The sequence below is a fragment of the Pelobates fuscus genome, chromosome 2 (genome assembly GCF_036172605.1).
Source record: "Pelobates fuscus isolate aPelFus1 chromosome 2, aPelFus1.pri, whole genome shotgun sequence".
Taxonomy (NCBI): domain Eukaryota; kingdom Metazoa; phylum Chordata; class Amphibia; order Anura; family Pelobatidae; genus Pelobates; species Pelobates fuscus.
In genome coordinates, this window is record NC_086318.1 from 386,223,720 (window position 1) to 386,244,688 (window position 20,969).

Below are 20,969 nucleotides of genomic sequence, written 5' to 3' on the forward strand. Positions count from 1 at the left end.
ACAGCTTTGGATGTCAAATAAAAGCTTTTGAAGTATTCAAGGAGGACAATAAAAAGCTTCTGAGAATGCCTTCATGAGTCACTTTTTGAAAACAAGCCAAAGAAATAACACTGAAGATTCTTTCATAATTCAAGATTTAAAAATGTTTTTATCGGATCCATCTAAAAGAAATGTAATCCTACTTTTAAAAGGTGCTTGCACTGCACAATACATTTTCCAAAGGCCAGGTGGAATTCAGATTTTCGTATGGATCACAACTATGGAGGACAAAATATTTTGTTCATATTTGGTTTCAGAGCTTAGGAAAAAATGAAAGGTTACGGATCCTAGGCAGCAAATCCTCAAAGTGTTAAATATCAAAAGTAAAGTGTAAAGGATATTAGTACCGTCTTTCCCCGAAAAGACTTTGTCCTATATTAATTTCACGCCCTCCCCGCCCACCGAAAAATGCCCTAGGGCTTATTTTCGGGGGAGGTCTTATTTCGGTGTAAAAAGTGTTCTAGAAAGCAGGTCTACGTTCGGGGGAATTCTCCCGAACATAGACCAGTTCACTAGGGCACGGAATCCTGCAAATCTATGTTCGGGAGCCCTGTTAACATCAATTTGTTAAGCTTGCAGGTCAAGCTTTGCCCCACCTACAATACATTTTAAATTTGTCATTACAGTCTCGATGTAGTGGTTTTGGTATGTAGATGCTGTTGTCCTTTTTTTCTATGACCGTTTCTCAGAAAAAAAAAAAAAAATAACTCCTCTGGCAGGCAGAAACCAACAACCCAGCTTCCTCCTTAAGACTTTCCATATTTGTAACATTTTTATAAAGTGTTCATGTCTGGCATCACGCATAGCATGAGCACATTACAAAAATGTTACTCCACCCTTTTTTCCCCCTGCTTTTTGTTTTGTAGTCCGACAAAATTATTTGTCCTTCAGTCACATTTTATTCATCTGCCTGATAGTTGGCTCTGTTTTATTTCCAGTTAATCATTTACACATTGATTACATTCACAAAGCAATGATACAAACAATGAATTACAACTTGGGGAAACGGGTACATATGCAATAAAGGAATTTTTTTTAGTATATTAAGCAACATTCGCATTCTTCCTTTTCATGTATCTGTCTCAGGAAATGTGCCATCGGACAGTGGCAGTAAACATTTGTTGGAATGAAAAGGCACACTTTTCTTTTTATTTACCCTGGAATCAACAAATTTGTGATTCAAAATAGAACAGAAAAAAAATAGACGCACGATGAACTAAGTTCTCTAATTGATTTAGGAACAGAATCAAATATTACACCATTAAGGAAAAATGGAAGTATTAAAGGGACACTATAGTCACCAGAACAACTACAGCTTAATGTAGTTGTTCTGGTGAGAACAATCATTGCCTTCAGGCATTTTCATGCAAACACTGCCTTTTTACGGAAAAGGCAGTGTTTACATTGCCCCTAGGGACACCTCCAAGGGGCCACTCCTCAGATAGCCACTGGAGGTGCTTCCTGGCTCAGTGCTGCACAGTAAGCAGCATTGCCGTTCAGCGTCTCCATGATGAATTTTCCTAATAGAGATGCATTGATTCAATGCATCTCTATGAGGATGTGCTGACTGGTCAAAACTGTGTTTGAGCCCTGTCCCCTTGACGATTTTAGCCAATCCAATGCTTTCCCCATGGGAAAGCATTGGATTGGCTTAAAAGTGTCAATTCTGATTAGGTCACCAAGGGGGTGGGGCCAATGCCAGCGGACCTGCACTATACGGTCAGGAATGCATGTTTGTGTTCCTAACCCTATAGTGTTTCTTTCTAACCTGATTGCATACACAAACCTCTTCCAGTTTTGTTGGTCACACATACTACAGAAGAATAAAAACACAAACATGTAAAAAAACAAACAAAAAAAAGCTGATTATGAAAAGGACAGGTAGTAATTTAAACAGTAAACACTTTTAGTACACTCATAAACCAGAAGCACATGGCGTAGCTAACCTCCATATGAGCTTTATAAATTATACAGGGAGGGCTGTAAGAGTAGCATGATTTTACTGAATCCTGTACTAAACATTAAGCAGAACACAGCGAGTTGAGGGTCTACATAAGCCAGTCCTTGTTATTTTAATCTGGCTTTGCTACTTTTACAGACTTCATATGTATAGTATGTCAGTCAATACAAGCTGCTGTGTAACAACTCTGTTCCACTTCTAATTATTTTTGTGCCATCTGTTAATTAGGTGTTAAAGAGGCTTCTGTTCAAAGGCCTGGAAGATAACTAGCTAAAGAACACCAGCCAATCTGTGTTTAAGGAAAGGTGAAAGGAAGAGGGCATGGGAAATTTGTTTCTAGAAACAGATACAGCTGGGGGAAGGGGGGGGGGGGGGGGGGGGTGAAGGCAAATTCTTTACTGTAGCTACTGTGCTCCCAAGGTTAGGGTGCATGAAAGCAGCCACCAATTACATAACTGGGCATCTGCTTACCAAGTGCTCTGCAATGCCGTTACACACACAAAAAACAAAATGCTCTCCGTTTAATACATGGGATGATTTGACTCACCACTGAATGGTCATTTCCCATGATTTTTACATTATGAGTACTTGTTATTTTAATTTAACAGATGTTAAAGTGAGGCTTGAAAACCACAATTTAACATAAAAATCCACATTGCTCTATCCTGGATTTAAGTGCCTCCCCATCTGGTCTCCTTGCCAGTCCTTTGCACCTGCAGAAGCAGGTTTCTGTTTCTCCTCCAACGCAATTTGTATTAAATCTGTTTTATTAAGGTCATCACAATACACAGTATTCCCATGCAGGGGATGAAGTATAAACAGTGCATTCGAAGTATAAACAGTGCATATTTTTACTTTTTTTTTGTAGTTATAACTTTAGAATAAGTGTATATATAAGCAAACAGAATGAAAGCAGTTTGCAGCAGCGTATTAACAGTTGTCTCTATGTTCAGTACATAGATTGAATTTTATAGCAGTGCATGACATAACCTAGCTGCCTTTAATGAGGTTAGAGTGCCTGAGATAATATAAAGCATAAGGTCCAATTAACCGGATGGTTACATGCGAAGCTCATATAATAAATTGGTATGAAGCGAGTGTGTACATAATCTGCGTGATTGTATGCATATTGTGGTGGGATAATTCCGCCTGTTATTGGTAACACTAACTGAAACTGGTAAAAGAAATAAACAGGTTGCATTAAGCACATGTGAAATTATAATATGGCAATGCAGCAGGTTATATAAGAGCTGCTGTTAACGGCCTATTGGCCGGGGTCTGGCTGTTAACCAAATGGCAGCGTGACATAGTGTATACCAGAGTAAACCTATTGAAACAAAAACCTGGTCAAGCTGCTTAAGTGGGGGCTATATAACATGACTGACTGTATAAAGACAGTGCTGAGTGTGGTTACTGTATATTAATTAATAACAGAAAGGTGATCATAAATTTAAAGGTAATGTAAACTTGAAGCTGGTTAGTAAATGGGAAACCCATGGAGATTCTAGGTTGTAAATAAGAACATCGGGGCTGTTCATGTCGTAAAGTTTCTCTGTGTGCCAGGCCCCTGACCGGTCCCCAGTACCCCCTAAGCCGCTTCCCGTAAGCTTAGTGGCACAGTGGGCACTCGGGGACTGCATATGTCCAGAGTATAGACACCAAAACATCTACATTAAGCTGTAGTTGTTCTGGTGACTATAGTGTCCCTTTAACAGGGCTCATAACTTCCACTCACTATTGGCGAATGAAAACTTTGCTATATATAACTTTGCTATAGTAGATATACACCCCTGGAAAATGTTATGTCTTGCAGTGGTGATTAACTTTTAAATCCTGGTTGATAGATAGGATTACACATTTTAAATCCTGGATTTAACATTTTATTTCGTTGTTTTATTTCCAGAGAAGTTAAGGTTAATTTTTAGTAGTCTGGCTGACATATGGACACAGAGCAAGATTTCCCATTAGGTAGAGTATTCACCTGACCACTATGGATGCCTATTTTCAGCACTTATAAATGTGCTTTTCTTGAGTGAAAATAGGCTGGTATGAGAGATTTGCAGGAAACTTGGCTAGCGCCCTCTGTAATCCATTCAGCTTTAATAACAAAGCTGCAGGAACAGTTATACAAGGTGTAAGACTCTCTGATGTCCCTGCTCCTCCAGTGTCTGTGTAGGAGGCTGGACAGGAAGTGGAAGGGATCACTTCCCATCTGACCAATAACAACCTCTCACACAGGAAATCCATTGCAGGAGGAGCTTTATCTGATACACACTGTATAACCACTCCTGCAGCTTTAAGGTTATCGATCTGACAACAGGACACATAGGAGGGTGAGTACTAAGGAATTTGTTGGCACTTTATAAATAATAATAACCATTCAACTCTAGCACTCAACACCTAAACCTGAAAATAAACCCTTTACTTTATTCCTAAATTTAAATCCTCTTAAAATGTAAACATCTCATGTACCCCAATACTAACTTTAACCCAACTCTAACCCTAAACAGCATGTATACTTAAAGTTTAATCCCTCTCAGAACAAAACTCAATCGAAATTGGATGTAAACACTTATCCTATAACCCATCCTTTATCATAACCACTTCAACCCTGCATGCATTTACATTCCCCATATTCACAGATTCCTTATTTTGGGGTGATATGTAAAATGGCTCTGTATAGGGGGAGAAACAAAAAAAAAAAAAACCAACATACCACACAATGTGAAATTTATATACCTGATTCTTGTCTGAACAGATACAGGAACACAATATTAGCAGCATAGTAGGTCATCAAGCATAAAACCCCTTTTTTGAAGATGTTACAGGCATTCCATAATATTCTATGGCAGAGCCAATGACTGTTGCTGTAGGCTAACTACAAGCTATTATCCTAACTTCTTTGTAGGTATTGCTTACATATTCGAAACCATACCTAAACCATGAATGTAATAAAAAGGGAAGGGGAGAGGGGGGGGGGAATAGAAAAACAAATGTACCACAAATTTGATCCCCAGAACACGTTAAGTGAAAATAAATCTAAGCACACAAAATGCTGATTAGCAGTATATGTAATAAATATAAAGTATAACTTGGGGAAAGCAGTCAAGCAAGACTGCTACAATGAAATCCCATTAAAATGACACTATAGGCACTTGGCCCGGTTTATCTAAATGAAGTGGCCTGGGTGCCATGTTCCTGTAAGTTTGTAAAACGGAAATGCTTACATAGCAGGGTTTAAATGTCACTTAGACAGCAACTAGTAACGACAGCGTTAGGAATACACATTTGAATTCCAACAGCTAAAGTGTTCTTTTAAGACCTTGGGAAAATGGGCTGACATCTGACCATATTTGAAAGAAAAAAAAACCTAAAGTCTATTGCCAGTTAGGGACGGACAGCTGCTAATTTAGCCGAAAATCTGAGGGGAGAAGAGGAAATGTTTAAGTCCTGGGGACTTATGGGCATTTTGTAGTAGACAAGGAAGTATTTTACATGTTTTGGGTCTAGTCACTAAACAAAGAATTGCAGATAAATTACTAGGGGGACTGCAAATTTTACAACAGCCAAATTGGAAAAATTCTGCATTCTTTCAGTTCACCACAATTACTGGTTTATTGAATAACGTATTTACTGCCAACATAAGAAGGGAATAAAAAAAAAAAAAAAAAAAAAAGTATTGATTCAGATCCAAATCAATAATTTAATAAAATTGTGTTTTAGGTCAGGCTGTATGCCATTAGAAAAATCATTAAAGATTAACATCCATCTTTTTGCATGAACAATGTTTTAAACAGTTTTAAAGGTGCACAGATATGTCTAGGTACCCCAGTTGTTCAGAAGGAAAAAGGTGAGTAAAACTAATTTTTAAACGCACCTCTCCTTTCTCATAGAGGATCACTGGGGGACACGTTGCCCATTCACAGTGAATGCCACGTTTGTCAGAATTCCCCATACGATTGAATGAATTGAATCAGTGCTTTCCTAACAGGGGGCTGCAGTCATGTGACCAAGTTTTGCTGGAGGAGTGTTTAACCTCCAGCAAAGTAAATTGCTCAGTTTCTAAATAAATTTAAAAAAAGAGATTTATTTTTCCATTTCAGGATTAAACACACAGGACCACAGCAAACAGGCCACTTTATTGAGATGAAGTGACCTGGATAACTCTAGTGGTACTTTTTAGAGCCAAAAAACTAAAAATGCCTCCATAGAATTACTGTTCCATGTATTAGCCTCCTGGATCTGTCTGAATCTGACTTTTGAAATATAATAATTGCGTAATAGGATTTTCTGGGCTTCGTTTACTAGAAATAATCAACAGAAGAAAGTCTCCTGGTACAGAGCTGAATACCAACACAGAACCATGGCTGACGCCACTCTGTTTTTACTGGAAACACATTGATCACGGATGCTGTTAACAATAACATTATGCTATTGAGATAAACTACATACTGTTCACATTTGTTCCGTTGTTACCATAGGGGCTCGGAACTCATTTAACACATTCAGTGCAATGGCGTCTATGTATAAGTTTCCATACCGCTTTGACTACCGAGAGGTTAAATCTGGAGTAAGTAAAAAAGATATATAACGTAGTTTAAGATTAAAAATGGCATCTGTGGTAGCCAACCAGACTTTGCTCTGTATATAAATGCAGCGATAACTAGAGAAGAACCAAAATGCCTTTTGTGTTAGGCCTTGCCAGCACAGTGGCATCTACACAAACATTCCAGTCCAGGATGTATTTACCTTTTGTCCCATATCATGGGAGTGGAATTTTCTCTCATTACTACAAACGTATCATCATACTGTGACCTCTTCCTTAGTTTATTTCCCTTAAAGGGACACTATAGTCACCAGAACTACAGCTTAATGTAGTTGTTCTGGTGAGTATAATGGCTCCCTTCAGGCATTTTCATGCAAACACTGCCTTAGTTTACATTGCCCCTAGGGACACCTCCAAGTGGCCACTGGAGGGGCTTCCTGGCTCAGGGCTGCACAGTAAGCAGCCCTAACGTTCAGCGTCCCCACGCTCTGCATGGAGACGCTGAATTTTCCTCATTGATTCAATGCATCTCTATGAGGAGGTCCTGATTGGCCAAAATAGCATTTGGCCCGTCCCGATTTTAGCCATTTTGATGGCCATTTTGATGGCAGCGCTGGCGGACCTGAGTGGTGCTGGAAATTAGGTAAGCTTTATACTTATATAGGGGGGCAAGCAACCTAAATAGTGGGTTTAGCACTGTAGGGTCAGGAATACAGGTTTGTGTTCCTGACCCTATAATGATCCTTAAACACCGGTTTTAGCACATTTTCTCACATGAAAGAAACACTCATATTCTGATGACTTCCTTATGGAGTTAATTGATTAAAAAATGCAAATCCCATATAAATTGTGCTTTATGAAGCAATAAACGTCATTAGCATCATCATGGGAATTGTGAAGCCAAAATCAAGAGCGCTTAATGTTACTTATCCTTGTCACAGAGAAATCGGTTAAAATCATCAAGCACAATACATACATTTTAAGAAGAACATTTAAAAAAAAAAAAAAAAAAAGGAAAAAAAAAAAAGCAGTTTGTACTTTTATGTAAAGCATATCATCAGGCCATAAACACCATTCCCACACTTGTAAGGACAACCAAGTCTCCATCCTGTAACTAGTATTTACTTAGCCTTAGCAAACATGTAATGAGCTTTACACACAATGATTAGATCTACACTAGATAAGCATTTTAATGTCACAACAATTGCCTGCAGGGGAAACATACCATGTGTACAGCTTTTCCCTTGCAGTGAGATCAAAGCTGTGAGGAAGCAATCTTTCAGCAAGATTTAGAATCACAAAATAGCAGTTAAGCAATTGGGCACCTCATCGCAAAAATAAAAAGGGTGGAGGGGAGGCATGAACTAAATACTCTCATGCGCGGTATAGTTTAATGAAGAATATATCCAGGTGAAAGCATAAGGTCCCCCACAAATAAGCACAACATTTAAAACCAGAACCAAAACAAACGATGGCTGTTAGATTACCATAAAGGAGTTGTTCCCCTTATTGCATTAATTAATTTATATTTGAACAAGAAGCAGAGACTATTCATCAATATATTTTATACTGCAAGATAATGGTTAGGATTGTAAAGGGAACCTATATGTCAGAATACATATATTTTCTTCTTCTTCTTTTTTTTTTTTTTTTTAACATAAGTTAAATATTACTCTTCTTGTTTTAACATAGAAACATAGAATGTGACGGCAGATAAGAACCATTCGGCCCAATTTTCTAAATACTTTCATTAGTCTCTGGCCTTATCTTATAGTTAGGATAGCCTTATGCCTATCCCACGCATGCTTACACTCCTTTACTGTGTTAACCTCTACCACTTCAGCTGGAAGGCTATTCCATGCATCCACTACCCTCTCAGTAAAGTAATACTTCCTGATGTTATTTTTAAACCTTGGTCCCTCTAATTTAAGACTATGCCCTCTTGTTGTGGTAGTTTTTCTTCTTTTAAATATAGTCTCCTCCTTTACTGTGTTGATTCCCTTTATGTATTTAAATGTTTCTATCATATCCCCCCTGTCTCGTCTTTCCTCCAAGCTATACATGTTAAGATCCTTTAACCTTTCCTGGTAAGTTTTATCCTGCAATCCATGAACCAGTTTAGTAGCCCTTCTCTGAACTCTCTCTAAAGTATCAATATCCTACTGAAGATACGGTCTCCAGTACTGGGTACAATACTCCAAGTGAGGTCTCACCAGTGTTCTGTACAATGGCATGAGCACTTCCCTCTTTCTACTGCTAATACCTCTCCCTACACAACCAAGCATTTTGCTAGCATTTCCTGCTGCTCTATTACATTGTCTGCCTACCTTTACGTCATCAGAAATGATCACCCCTAAATCCCTTTCCTCAGATGTTGAGGTTAGGACTCTATCAAATATTCTGTACTCTGCCCTTGGGTTTTTACGTCCAAGATGCATTATCTTGCACTTATCCACATTAAATGTCAGTTGCCACAACTCTGACCATTTTTCTAGTTTACCTAAATCATTTGCCATTTGGCTTATCCCTCCTGGAACATCAACCCTGTTACATATCTTAGTATCATCAGTGCCCAGAATGCCTCTTCTGTACCCTCTATCTCCAACTCTGGTGATCCAACAATGTATTGCTTTTCTAGAGAAGAGATTGACTGGAACTAGTCATGCACAGCGAAATGCTGTGCTCCTATAATTAATTGCTGCTAGACTTGGTCATTTGTTTTTGGACAACCATGTTTTCGTCCAAATTTTGGCTATTAATCCGAAAGACAAATTAATGAATACAAATTACAACAAATAAAACAAAGACAAATATGATTGTTGGATGAAATTTCTCCCACACACCTTGTTCTTTCATTCATTTTAATCTATTACAAGGAGGGAGCTACCAGCTCATTGTAATATTTTAAAATCAAAGTGAAAGTGTACTCCCCCTGCCACTTTCTAAATCGCCTCATGCTCGCCTCACCATATATACTTCCTCCATCCACACCACTGCTTGCTGTCCTAAGAAAAGACAAGCAACTGGGCAGCTACCCACTAATCCTATAAAGGGTGAGGCACCTAATAAAATAATTAACTGGGAGGGACATATTTATGGGCCAATGGGTAGTGGTTTGGCTTCTTTTTATATATAAACAGTGTTACTCGTAGTTTACTAGACATGCCCCCCCTACTTGCTACACTGTGGGTAGAGGCAAAGGGAGTATTTAACCTCAACCTTATTTACTAATATTAAGTATGTTTTACTTAGAATAGTTTGAGGGGGGACGGGGCCTGGCTGCCAAACTGAAAGGCTGCATGCAGTGTGGGCTCTGTACAAAAAGTGACAATTAACGCCTAAAAACAGTATTTTGAAAGCAAACAAACAGCTAAATTTGTTCTGATACCTACCTGCAAGCTATTCTGCTACAGCACAAGGGTTTCCAGGCGTCCGACAGGCAGATTGAGCCCACACCGCCACTGAGGCCTACCTCTAGGTGAGAGCCTGGGAGAAGCGGCCGATCTCCCTACTGCCTCTCCGACCGGAACAAGCTGACGTTATACGGGTCCCTGCTCCCCCCCCCACGCCGGTGGGGGTTATCCCGACACCATCACCACAGCCAAGCTTCATCCCTGACAAGCACATCGTCTTAAAGCAAAGACATAGAGGGGTGCAATCTGCCTCAAAATGGCGACTACTGCACCAGCTGCAGACACACTGAACCGACTGCAGACACTCGAGCAGCGCCTGGACGACCGCCTCGAAAACTTCTGGCAGAGAATGCAAAACAAAGGGGCACAGACCCAGAGGAAGCCGCTACACCCTACACGACCGCATTACTCACTGCCGGAAAAACCGCCTGGAGTGGCTGGCGGGAAGAAAAAACCACACACGACGCCCGGGAAACGGAGACCAGTTAAGCGGAGAAGGCGGCCCATAAAATCCAAGGCTCGCATTTGCCTTCCTGGGCTGAGGGCCCGAAAGGGAAACACCCTGCTGCTTACCCCACATGCCCGAACGGGACTTTTCCATCACACAACCGCCCGGGACCTCGCTTGCGGTGCTGAAAGTGACCGGAGCGGTGGAAAGTGCACGAGGGCCCTTGAGAAGGCCTGGGGCCGGCGGAGTGGCCAAAATTGGATGCAGCCCCTAAGACCAACCTGCTGGCAGCTTCCCGATCGTGGGCATAGGATGAACGCATAAACACACTCCTGGACAGTACCACAGCGTGCACACCGGGACTTACTCACAGGTAGTTCTAAACAGTCAGAAACATGTTGCCTCCTGAACGTTACCAGCAATGCCATAAATGTATATTATGCTTTTGTTTTACTAGAAAAGTATGATTTTTCTCTTTTTTCAGTCCAATGGTCTATTTCTTAACATGCCTAGCTTGATGCAGAAGCGCCGCAAAAGCCTAGTGGTTTACAACTTTTAAGCCTCCTACATATATGTCTTGCCAAAACCTGCAGAATATGCGGCCTTTAGCCTTTATGTATGTTTAGCCTGAAATAATTTAATCTAAGAGTATGCTAGCTCTAAGACACACTTTTCATGGTAGTAGTCCTTTATTATCAACCAATATGTCTTATTTTCACCTCGCTTTTACCTAACTAGTACAGGCTATAACTTAAGACATAAGTACCTAACCTGCATTTACAAACAAAAAAATTGTGCCATTCTTGCGTGCCATAATACTGTATTCACTGTATTACTGTTTTAGCTTGTACATGCTGTTGTGGCGATACGAGCTTGTTTATGTTACTCATGCACTGCAAAAATAAAGATTGACAAAAGAATAGTTTCTGAAAGACTAGAATTATGAAAAGGAAGGGCTTTTTCGTAGTTTTAGTCTTTCAGCTTATTCGTAGTTAGTTCTGTAATCGTTGTGGGATTGCTATAAGGATACCAAAGAACACCTATCTACTAAACCGCTCCCTTATTTGGTACCCCGAAATATGTAATTTCCACAAGGATACCAATTAAGAGTATTATATATACTAAGACTCTGCGGCACAGATCAAAATTTCATCCACCGAATGAGATTCCAAAACAAAATAATGGTTGTATTTCGTCCAAAAATGAATAAACAAATGGACAGAATTCAGTTCAGACAAAAAAAAAATATATATATATATATATATAAAAATGTATTCTTCCAAATAAAAATGTTGGCTGCACTCAAGCCTACAATCTGCAACATCTAATTATCAGACAGAGTTTTACTCGGGAAGACAGCCTTTAGAGGTAGAGTTAAACCTAAAAAAGCTCCATCGATTACATTACAAGTTAAAACTAATGGAACACTGCAACCAGACCACTTCACTAAGATAGTGGTCTGGCTGACTATAGTCCCTTTAAGTTTTAGTGTTTCACTCATTATCACTGCATTGGAATTTCAATATATTGAAAGGTTCATGTAATCTTGCAATGTACAGTCACAAATTGCAGACATGGTCCTTGTTGAAAGGGCGATTAGCTCAGCATTACAAGAATATAACGAGTTTATAAATATCCAGGATGTGAAAAACCAGCAAGAGTCAAACCAAAGGCAAGTATCACATTTAATATATTTATTGATGTCCTACCACAATGTATAGATAATATTTTGATTCTTATGTTATCTTGTGTTGATGACCGATCAATTTAAGAAGACATTAAATATGTCTGAGTGCATAGATTTTTATCTTTAAGGTAATATAACACCATTAAAATGTATCTTCAAAAAGCAACCTTGATAAGTTCATATGAGGACAAAACATTGTTCCTGCTGTACAAATTTTTTTTTAAACACGTACACTAAAAGCTATTGATCTGTTTCTTTTCATCTTCGGCTTGTAACAGTTCTGCCAAACACAAAGACATGTTTAAAATCAACCAGCCATAATACATCCCTCAATCATTCTCTTAAAGTGGTACTCTAAGTCAGGACTTGACAAATGTGCTTGGAATCCAGGAGCCAGGTTTTTCAATGCCAAAAATACAATTCTTAAAGGGACACTATAGTCACCAGAACCACTACAGCGTAATGTAGTTGTTATGAAGTCTATATCCTGTCCCTGCATGCTTTTCAATAAAAAATACTAACTTTTCAGTCAAAAGGCTGTGTTTACATTGCTGCCTGGTGACACCTCTAGTGACAGTCACACAGACAGCCTTAGTTGTGCTTCCTGGGTCAGTGCTTCACACTGTGCAGCAACTATGTTAATGTTCCATATAGGGATGCATCGATTCAATGCATCTCTGAGGAGAAATTGATTGACGCAGTGGCATTTTACCTCTGCTCTCAGGCAGTCTGTTTCCTCGGGGGCTGAACAGGCTCTCAAATCTCAGGCGCAAGGACAAATTTCCTGGTCGCCATGGCAATCTGGCACCTGTGATTTGTTGAGCCCTGCTCTAAGCACCATTAACATAGGCCAGTTTTTCCCTTTTGTGCTCTTGTTTTACATCTGAGGGCTTTATGCGCTGGCATTTATAGTGGTTTCCCACCAGCACTGAAGATATTAAGTTCTCAAGTTTTTGCTTACTTGTTGATAATTAACTGTGGCCCATTGTAGTGGTTCTGGTGTCAGGAGTGCTCTAGTGGTTTCCCACTTGGCCAGATTTTACAGTTAGACAGCTACCTGGGTCTGCTAGACAGACGCAGAGTGGACCCTTGTTCACAGTTATCACTAAGATGGGAGATTCCATTCCACATTAGCAGTATCAGTTTGCCTATCTTTGGCAGTATTCATATCACTGATGGAGCAGGAGAAATTCTACTTTCTATATCTGTGAAGAGGAGCTGGACCATAGGTAACCAGGTAAACCAGGTAAGTGGATGAAAAATGGTTTGACTCATAAATTAAAGGGACACGCCAGCATTCTAAATGTATTTTTGTTTAGTCTCCTGAGCACCTTTTTCCCCAGCAAAAACCGTTAAATTAAGAGTTAATCTACAATCTAACTGCAAGACGGCCTATTGTCATTGCACAACTCCAACCATTGGGAGATCACCAGCTGATGATGATCTATTGCCCAATAGAATGGTCCGCATGCAAAAACATTGGGAGACCAGCACATGCATGGCATTGCTTTCCACTTTATGCTGTGATACAAAGCAATCAAGAAGAGCACCGTGGCTGTATGACAAAAAGGAGGGTTAAACTTAACACCTTTACAAAAGTGGTGATTTTTGGCATAGTTAAAAGGTGTTAAAGAGTGAATACTCTTAACCCCTAAAGCACTTAAACAAGTTAGTTACGTTTCCCTTTAACCGTTTGATGCCACTTTGGAGTGCTCCTTATAATACAGAAAAAAAAATAAAAAAAACAGGCAAACCTCAGATTTCCTGGTCCCTGAGCAATCTGATTAAACAACTCATAAACAGATAATTTTCTGCCATGTGTGTTTTCTTGCACCGTTAGTCTTAACAAATGAACAGGTAGCAACATCGCTTTTGAAATGTCCCTTAAAGTTAACAACACATTCTAAACAGTTAAAGGGACACTATAGTCACCAAAACAACTTTAGTTTAATGTCCCTGCAGTCTAACTGTTCAATTCTCTGCTGTTTAGGAGTCCAATCACTTTGTTTATGCAGCCCTAGCTATTAGCAGGGAAGTTACTTTAAGTAACAAGTAGTAACTAGTAGCAGGTTGTGTTAGATATCTTCAGAAGATGCAATGAGTACAAGTGCTAAATGGACACACACAGTCTATTACGGGTTAAAGCAATTTGGGTAATACATTTGAAACAATACTTCGTAATGTGGATAAATAACTGGAAATGCGTTTGCTTCATAATGAAAAACATTGCACGTTTACATGTAGCTTTAACAATGCATGACACAGATGTTCCAGAGTTTACACCATTATGCAGTGCATTAAAGCTTTTAAAATTGGCATTTTAAAAAGAGTGGTGGTTACCATCAAAACCATGGGATAAACAGACATACCAAGAAAATATCCATTTAATCCATCATCAAATTACTGGTTGACCTGATCTGCCTGGGAAACGACTTCAACTTGCTAGCACAAGAATAGATTAAATTATACCTTAAATTTGTTTTTCCACTCAGTGACTGGACTACATGTGTGAGAAACCAAAATGCAATTGTTGCAAATGATGCACTGTGGGATTATTTACATACAACACTCCAACCTGCGCCCCCCCCCCCCCAGATGTTGCTGAACTACAACTCCCATGATTCTTTCAATGAAACACATAGCCACGGAATCATGGGAGTTGTAGTTCAGCAACATCTGGGGGGAGCTTGGTCAGCCCTGCTCTAAAGGCTCAGGAAGCACCATGGGTAGTAAGTATAGTAAAAAAAAAAAAAAACAAAAAAAAAAGCCAATCTGAGGTAGTAAACGTGACACAAACGTGACAGACACACACACTCTAAAGTGCAGATGCACAAGTATGGCTAGGTCAACAGAAAAGAACATTAAAACCAAAAATGCCTAAAGATGTAGGCTAAAACTATGCATAGCATTAATTCACTGTATACATTTGCTAGCAATTTGTCTTTCATGACTTAAAATTCTTCCTCTATAAAACTAATAAGGCAGATGCATTGTGATACAAGCATGTCTCATAATGGTTTAAGAGGCATATGTAACAGTTTTGTTCGCTGTATATGACATTTTTGCAAGGTTTTTCCCCTGGTTTTGTGCTTCATACTTGACGAATTAAAGCGCATAGGTCACTTTACTTTGAATCAATAGCCAAATTACTTGCACACTCTTAGGAAGACAAAGGGAGCAAAAAGAACAGTCAAAGACAAAGGTATTGTCTATAAAGGTTTCAAAATAAAGGTTTTCAGGTTTTGAAACGACAAAATTAGCCGACAAAAGGTCAGCTAATATTTTGAAATAAGGTTTTAAAGACTACTCAAATATTATTAGCCTGGGTTCCTTCTAAAAACAAGCAACCTTTCGTCCTCAGATGAATTGCTTTATTTCAAAGCTAACATAAAAAAAAAAAAGGATACGTATTATCGAGAAATTATTCAAGTTTTCTTTTCATAATCTTTTCATTATCGAGCAAACAGTCAACTCACTTGCTATTGTGATAAAGCTGACACACAAATATTGAACTTCACAAGCATTGCAAAGTTTGAATAAATGCAAATTGTTACTTGCCCAGAGCAGTGATGGTATTATAGAACTGATGTTTGCCTAAAGCTGCATGAAAGAAAAAGGCATTAACAAAGGGAGTTTGTCCCTACCAGGTTTAAGGTAATTTTTTCTGGGAAACAAAAAAAAAAGAAAAAAAAAAAAAAGAAAAGAAAAGTTGAAGAATTGCAAATGCAAGGTTTAGAACACAAGATAAGGTTATCTTTTAGTAGTAGTTTGAATGTGAATGTTATATAACTAATGTTTTAAATGTGAATAAAAAAAAGAGGAAATAATTATAAAAAGCTGTGTATGTTGTTCTCGGTTTCAACCAATCCTGATGCTCCCATAACATTTTGCTGTAGAAAGTAAACAGGGATCTACAATTCCCAGAAACTTTTCTTGATAGCATTGGCAAGTAAGCATAGCTTCCTGATGTTGCATATTTAAAGGTAGCGGTGGACTAAAAGCTGCCATGATTTTATTTTATTTTTTCCAGCACTAAACTCTAGAAAATAGACAACGGACCTACCACCCTGAACTACTACCATGGAGCATTCAAGGATAATAGTTCTACGTGATGGCTTCACAAGGTTAATGTTGGAGCAAAAAGGGGAAACAATTTATTTTAATTTACTTATATGCAGGGGATGGCAGAAGTTATGAACTTGTGAACAAAAATTATATATGGCTAAGATTTCTAAGATATAAATAAAAATAAATAAAATAAAAACATAGAATAACTAGCTGTGGCCTACTTACATATTGCACTCAATGTATGTGTGCTTGGAGGGTTTCCTTAATATTACCCACTTTGCTTTCTGTTCATTTGTTGGCACACACAGTGAAGTCTTGGAGAAAAATCAAGAAGAGCACAGCCAGATCAACAAATGTAAAATTAAACAGGAAACCTAATATTTGGACCCAAGTGTTAATCTCAACTCATTTTTTAAATTAAAAAAGAAAGCCAAACAGTAAACCTTTGCACAGTACACATTTATACAGTACATATGCTATGAAAGAGTAACCCATCTACTGACCTTAAGTTTACTAGGTGGTGTGGCACTTGCTGATGCTGAAAATGATCACGCCACTGATGAAGGCAAAACGACTGGGAGGGTTGCACACAGCAGGCAGGATGGTAGATATGTAGATGGTTTGGACAAGACGAGTTCGTAGAGAAATCCGTATGTGGCTGCAAGCTTCCAGAACTTGGCACAGGCACAATGGTGCCACCAGGCCGTGCCACACATTCCTGCTGGCTGTTCAGTGGATGGTGATACGAGCATGGTTGGCAGCAAGAGGAAATAATTGGAGTTCTTTGGTTGTCTGAAAACCTTGAGCATGCTTTGGGTACACCATTGTGTGAAAGGCATCCATTGGGGCTGACTTTAACCCTCGGCTCCTCTGTGGGCTGATGTTGCTGGTCTCCGTCAGTGATCGCAGAGTGACTAGGAGACAGAGCTTTGGATGGTATGACGCCATTGCCAAGAGCCACACATTCACTGGTTTTGTTGTTCAAGGCCATCCTCCCAGCCTCCTCTACTTATAGAAAGGTCTACTGCATGGAAGGAAAGAAGAAGTTAAAAATGGAAACTAGTTGCAGTAATGCAATTATTGACAGTTTATAGGCACTGCACACTAAAATATGTCAACATTTTCAGTGATCTTAGAAATTGATGTGTTCCATAAACATCACATTTTCCAAACATGTGAAAACTGGTACTAAAATCTACAATAGTAAAAAAATTTATTAAATTAAATAAAATAAAGAAAGCAGTAAACAAATGTATTGGTAAAGGAGACTTTTTTGATCTAACTGGTTCACAACCCAGTCCTCAAGTATTTTCTTTGTGTCCATGGGCACAGAACTGGTTTATACTCAACGTTGACTGTTTCTCATGCTCAGCATTTATAATATATATATATATATATATATATATATATATATACACATACACACACACACACACACATACATTATTAATCATATACACCACCACCACCTAAGTACTGCCTGATTGGAATTTTGCCAAGATCCTCCTAGGGCATACACTAGACTTGTGCAAAAACAATATTTGGAGCCGATTTTCCCAAATCAAATTTCTTGTAATCCACACCCGAACGAATCAATCCACCTGGGATTTGCCTATAGAGTATTAATCATTGAATAAGAGGCAAACCCCAGGCAGATCGATTTGTTCAGGTGTGGATTAAATGGAATGTGAGACTAGTCAGCTCAAATATTTTTTTTGCACAAGGCTGGTATCCACTTAATGCAGTATTGTCTATGGTTTGCAGCTCAAACTCTGTTAAACACAAAACATCACCAAACACAAAATCTACTTGAATCAGAACTTCAGATGGCTTGTCAGTGGGCACAGCTGTTTATCTTTACAGGTAGTGATAAGCAATTGTAAGGACTACATATTTGTTGTGCCAGGCTCATTCTCGTGTAAAAGGGTGAAATAAAATCCTAGTAAGTGGGTATGGAAAAAAAAAAAAATTCAATTGGAATTGCATTTTCTGTTAATCTTCACTTTTACAAGAGCGCTTCTATACACCATTATTTGGTAAAATTATATGAATAGGGTTGAAAGGTGGGGTTCTAGAAAACCACGAACATGAGGAAGAGGTTTTGTCTAGGAAAAAAATTTACAGAAAAACTATTTAGCAACATATTTAAAACAATAATATTAAATAAAAAAAACTAATACAAGCAATAGGAAAACTACTTTACGAATAAGACTTTAGAAAGCGATAGCATTCTCAGTTTATGACTTGTGTCTCAATCTAGAATAATTATGTGTGAATGCATGCATGTACTGCAGTGAAGAGTCAATGTGAGGGAGTCCAAGAGAATACCAGCTTAGAAGGATTTTATAGGTGGTGTGGAGGGTCAGTGAGAATGTGTGCGCTGGCAGGGAGGGTCGGTGAGAATGTGTGCATAGGTGTAGGATTAGTTTGTATGTGTGAACACAAATATGTACTGATGTGGAGAATAAATGTGTGCATAAATGCCAAAGTGTAATGGTGTGTGCGTGTATGCATGCAATGTACAAGATCATGGTGTGTAAAGGCCAGGATGTACTGATGTGGAGTACTAGTATATCTGACATGCACACAAAACTGATGTTGAAGGTCTGGCACGGTGTACGCATTGTGTTTTTGCAGGATAGTTTCTATTTGTGCAGTGTCGGAGTGGTTGTGGGTACTGGCGTGTGTTTGGGGAGAGTATTAGTGTGTGTCACTGCCCCATTTGCGTGACATGTACAACAAATATACCAAAAAGACAAGCACTTTATATGTTATGTTCATAAAGTATCAAACTCCATGGATCAATGTCAAGTTTCTAGAAAATTGGTCAACCGTTTGAAACTTTGCTAAACCATGATTTTTTCAAATTTGATGTATTTATTTTTTAAAGTTTAAAATGCATAAACTGAAAGTCATTGTTGTATGCTTAACATAAATTAGACAGCATAATATAAATAATGGATATGAACAAGTACAACTACATAACATGGGCTTTAGGATTTTTGAAAACATGTGAACTTAAAGGCAAAGTAGAGAAACACTCAAAGCATTCAAACATATCTCACATTCCTTAAAAAATGCCAACGTGATAGATTGACTGTCTCCCACAAAGCCAGCACCAAACATCAGGCGCCACCTGTTATCCTGTGAGCTTTAATAGCAAAAGAAAGAGAAATTAAGCTGGACAAAACAGTAGTTCCCGAGGGATCCAAAGACTCTAGGAAGAGCATTTTAACACTTTGTTGTCAAAAGTCAAGAAAATGACGAATATAATTACGTTGAGAAGTATAATATAAATCTTCAACATTTCCACTAACTTTACCAACATACGATGCCTACAATGATTTACAATGTCTGTCACCACAAACTTACATTTCTCCTATTGTTTCCTCTTCTCTTTCAGAATCTGTTCATTTCTGATGTATTTCGATTTAAAACATAAGACAAAGTAGGGACTACTTTGTGTTCTGTATTTTTTCAACGCTTGTCCAAACTGACAAAATGGTAGAGCTTAAGGAAAGTTCCACTTCTTTGCCTTTAGCTCCATCCTTTGCCAATATTGCCAAGTTTAGAAAAAATGCACAAGACAATTTAAAGAGAAATAAATCACAAATGAAGAAAAGAAGAACAGATTGAAAGAGGAAGAGAAGAGAAGAGGAAACAATAGGAGAAACGTACGTTCAAGTTGACAAGTACCAAAAAAATAAACCCACAACAGGGCGTATGGGCACCCATAGCCTGCCCATTCCTTTGCATCTGCATGGATAATGCATAAACATCATTATCAAAATCATCTGTACAATTTCAAAATGTTTACAAAACCTGGAGAATAGCACCATAACCACTACACGATGCTGCATTATTTATGATGTTTAGAATGCATCTTGAATTTCCAAAATCTACATAAGTAAATACACGATTTATCATCTACATAACCTTAATTGCTTCAAGAGAGGTTAATCTAATACTTGCCCCCTCTCCAGACCACCCATCATGTCTGTGGGTGCCAACACTAATGTTGTACCCATTTCTTGCCTAGGTCTTGCCTCTTTCCTACCACAGGACTGTGAAAATGTACTTACATTGTTCCTGTGTATCTCTAGGAATACAAAAGATGCACCCACTAGATCAATAAATTGTAAACATAGTACATGCACTGTAGTTGCTGTGACAGAACTGCTTGTAGTGGGGTTCTCCCCTATCTCATGTCTACTGTCTATACCAAGTACTGATTGACAAGTGATGGAAAGGATCATGTATTTAAAGCTTAGAATTTTACCTATATACTTGAAAGCATTTCTACGCATGTTAGCTAGCATCCACTAGCACAATGGTAAATAGCTTTTTTTTTTTTTTAACCCTTTATTACTTCAATAGAAGTTGTGCACACAATGATCAGTATACTCTAATAATACAACAGGTCTTTTAGGAAGAATGCTACAAGCTGAAGTGTACAGTATGCAACCCGTGATTGTTTGGTAGCTTTTGGTAGCTGTGTGTTTAATTTCTGTAGAAAAGCTAGGCACATTCTGCATGGTTTTTTCCATTCTAGGAAATGAATAGCCTTTCTGTAAGAAAATGTCTCAGAGTGCACTCACAGGGGAAAAAAAATAAAAATAATTCTGGCCTCTTACAAGTTGGAAAAAGTTAATGACAAAAGTAGCGGTATTATAACTATATCACATATATAAAATTATACAGAAGAAAACACCTTTCATTGTCATGTGGCAGTATGCCAGCTTGTCTAGGACTTCAAAATGTTTTAATTTCCTTCGCTGGCAGCCAAGGGAGGGAGAGTACAAGAATAC

At 38.5% G+C, this 20,969-nt stretch overlaps 1 protein-coding gene across 3 annotated transcripts in view; it reads right to left on the reverse strand.

Moving 5' to 3' along the window:
- The window catches only part of DISP1 (dispatched RND transporter family member 1), a 131,366-nt gene that overhangs the window by 41,077 nt on the left and 69,320 nt on the right, over positions 1–20,969 (reverse strand). For all 3 annotated transcript variants that reach the window (XM_063443795.1, XM_063443794.1, XM_063443797.1), the window contains one exon: positions 16,665–17,185. In XM_063443795.1, coding sequence (XP_063299865.1) covers positions 16,665–17,152 — 488 coding nt within the window. In that variant the 5' untranslated portion in view covers positions 17,153–17,185. The remainder of the gene's footprint in view (positions 1–16,664; positions 17,186–20,969) is intronic.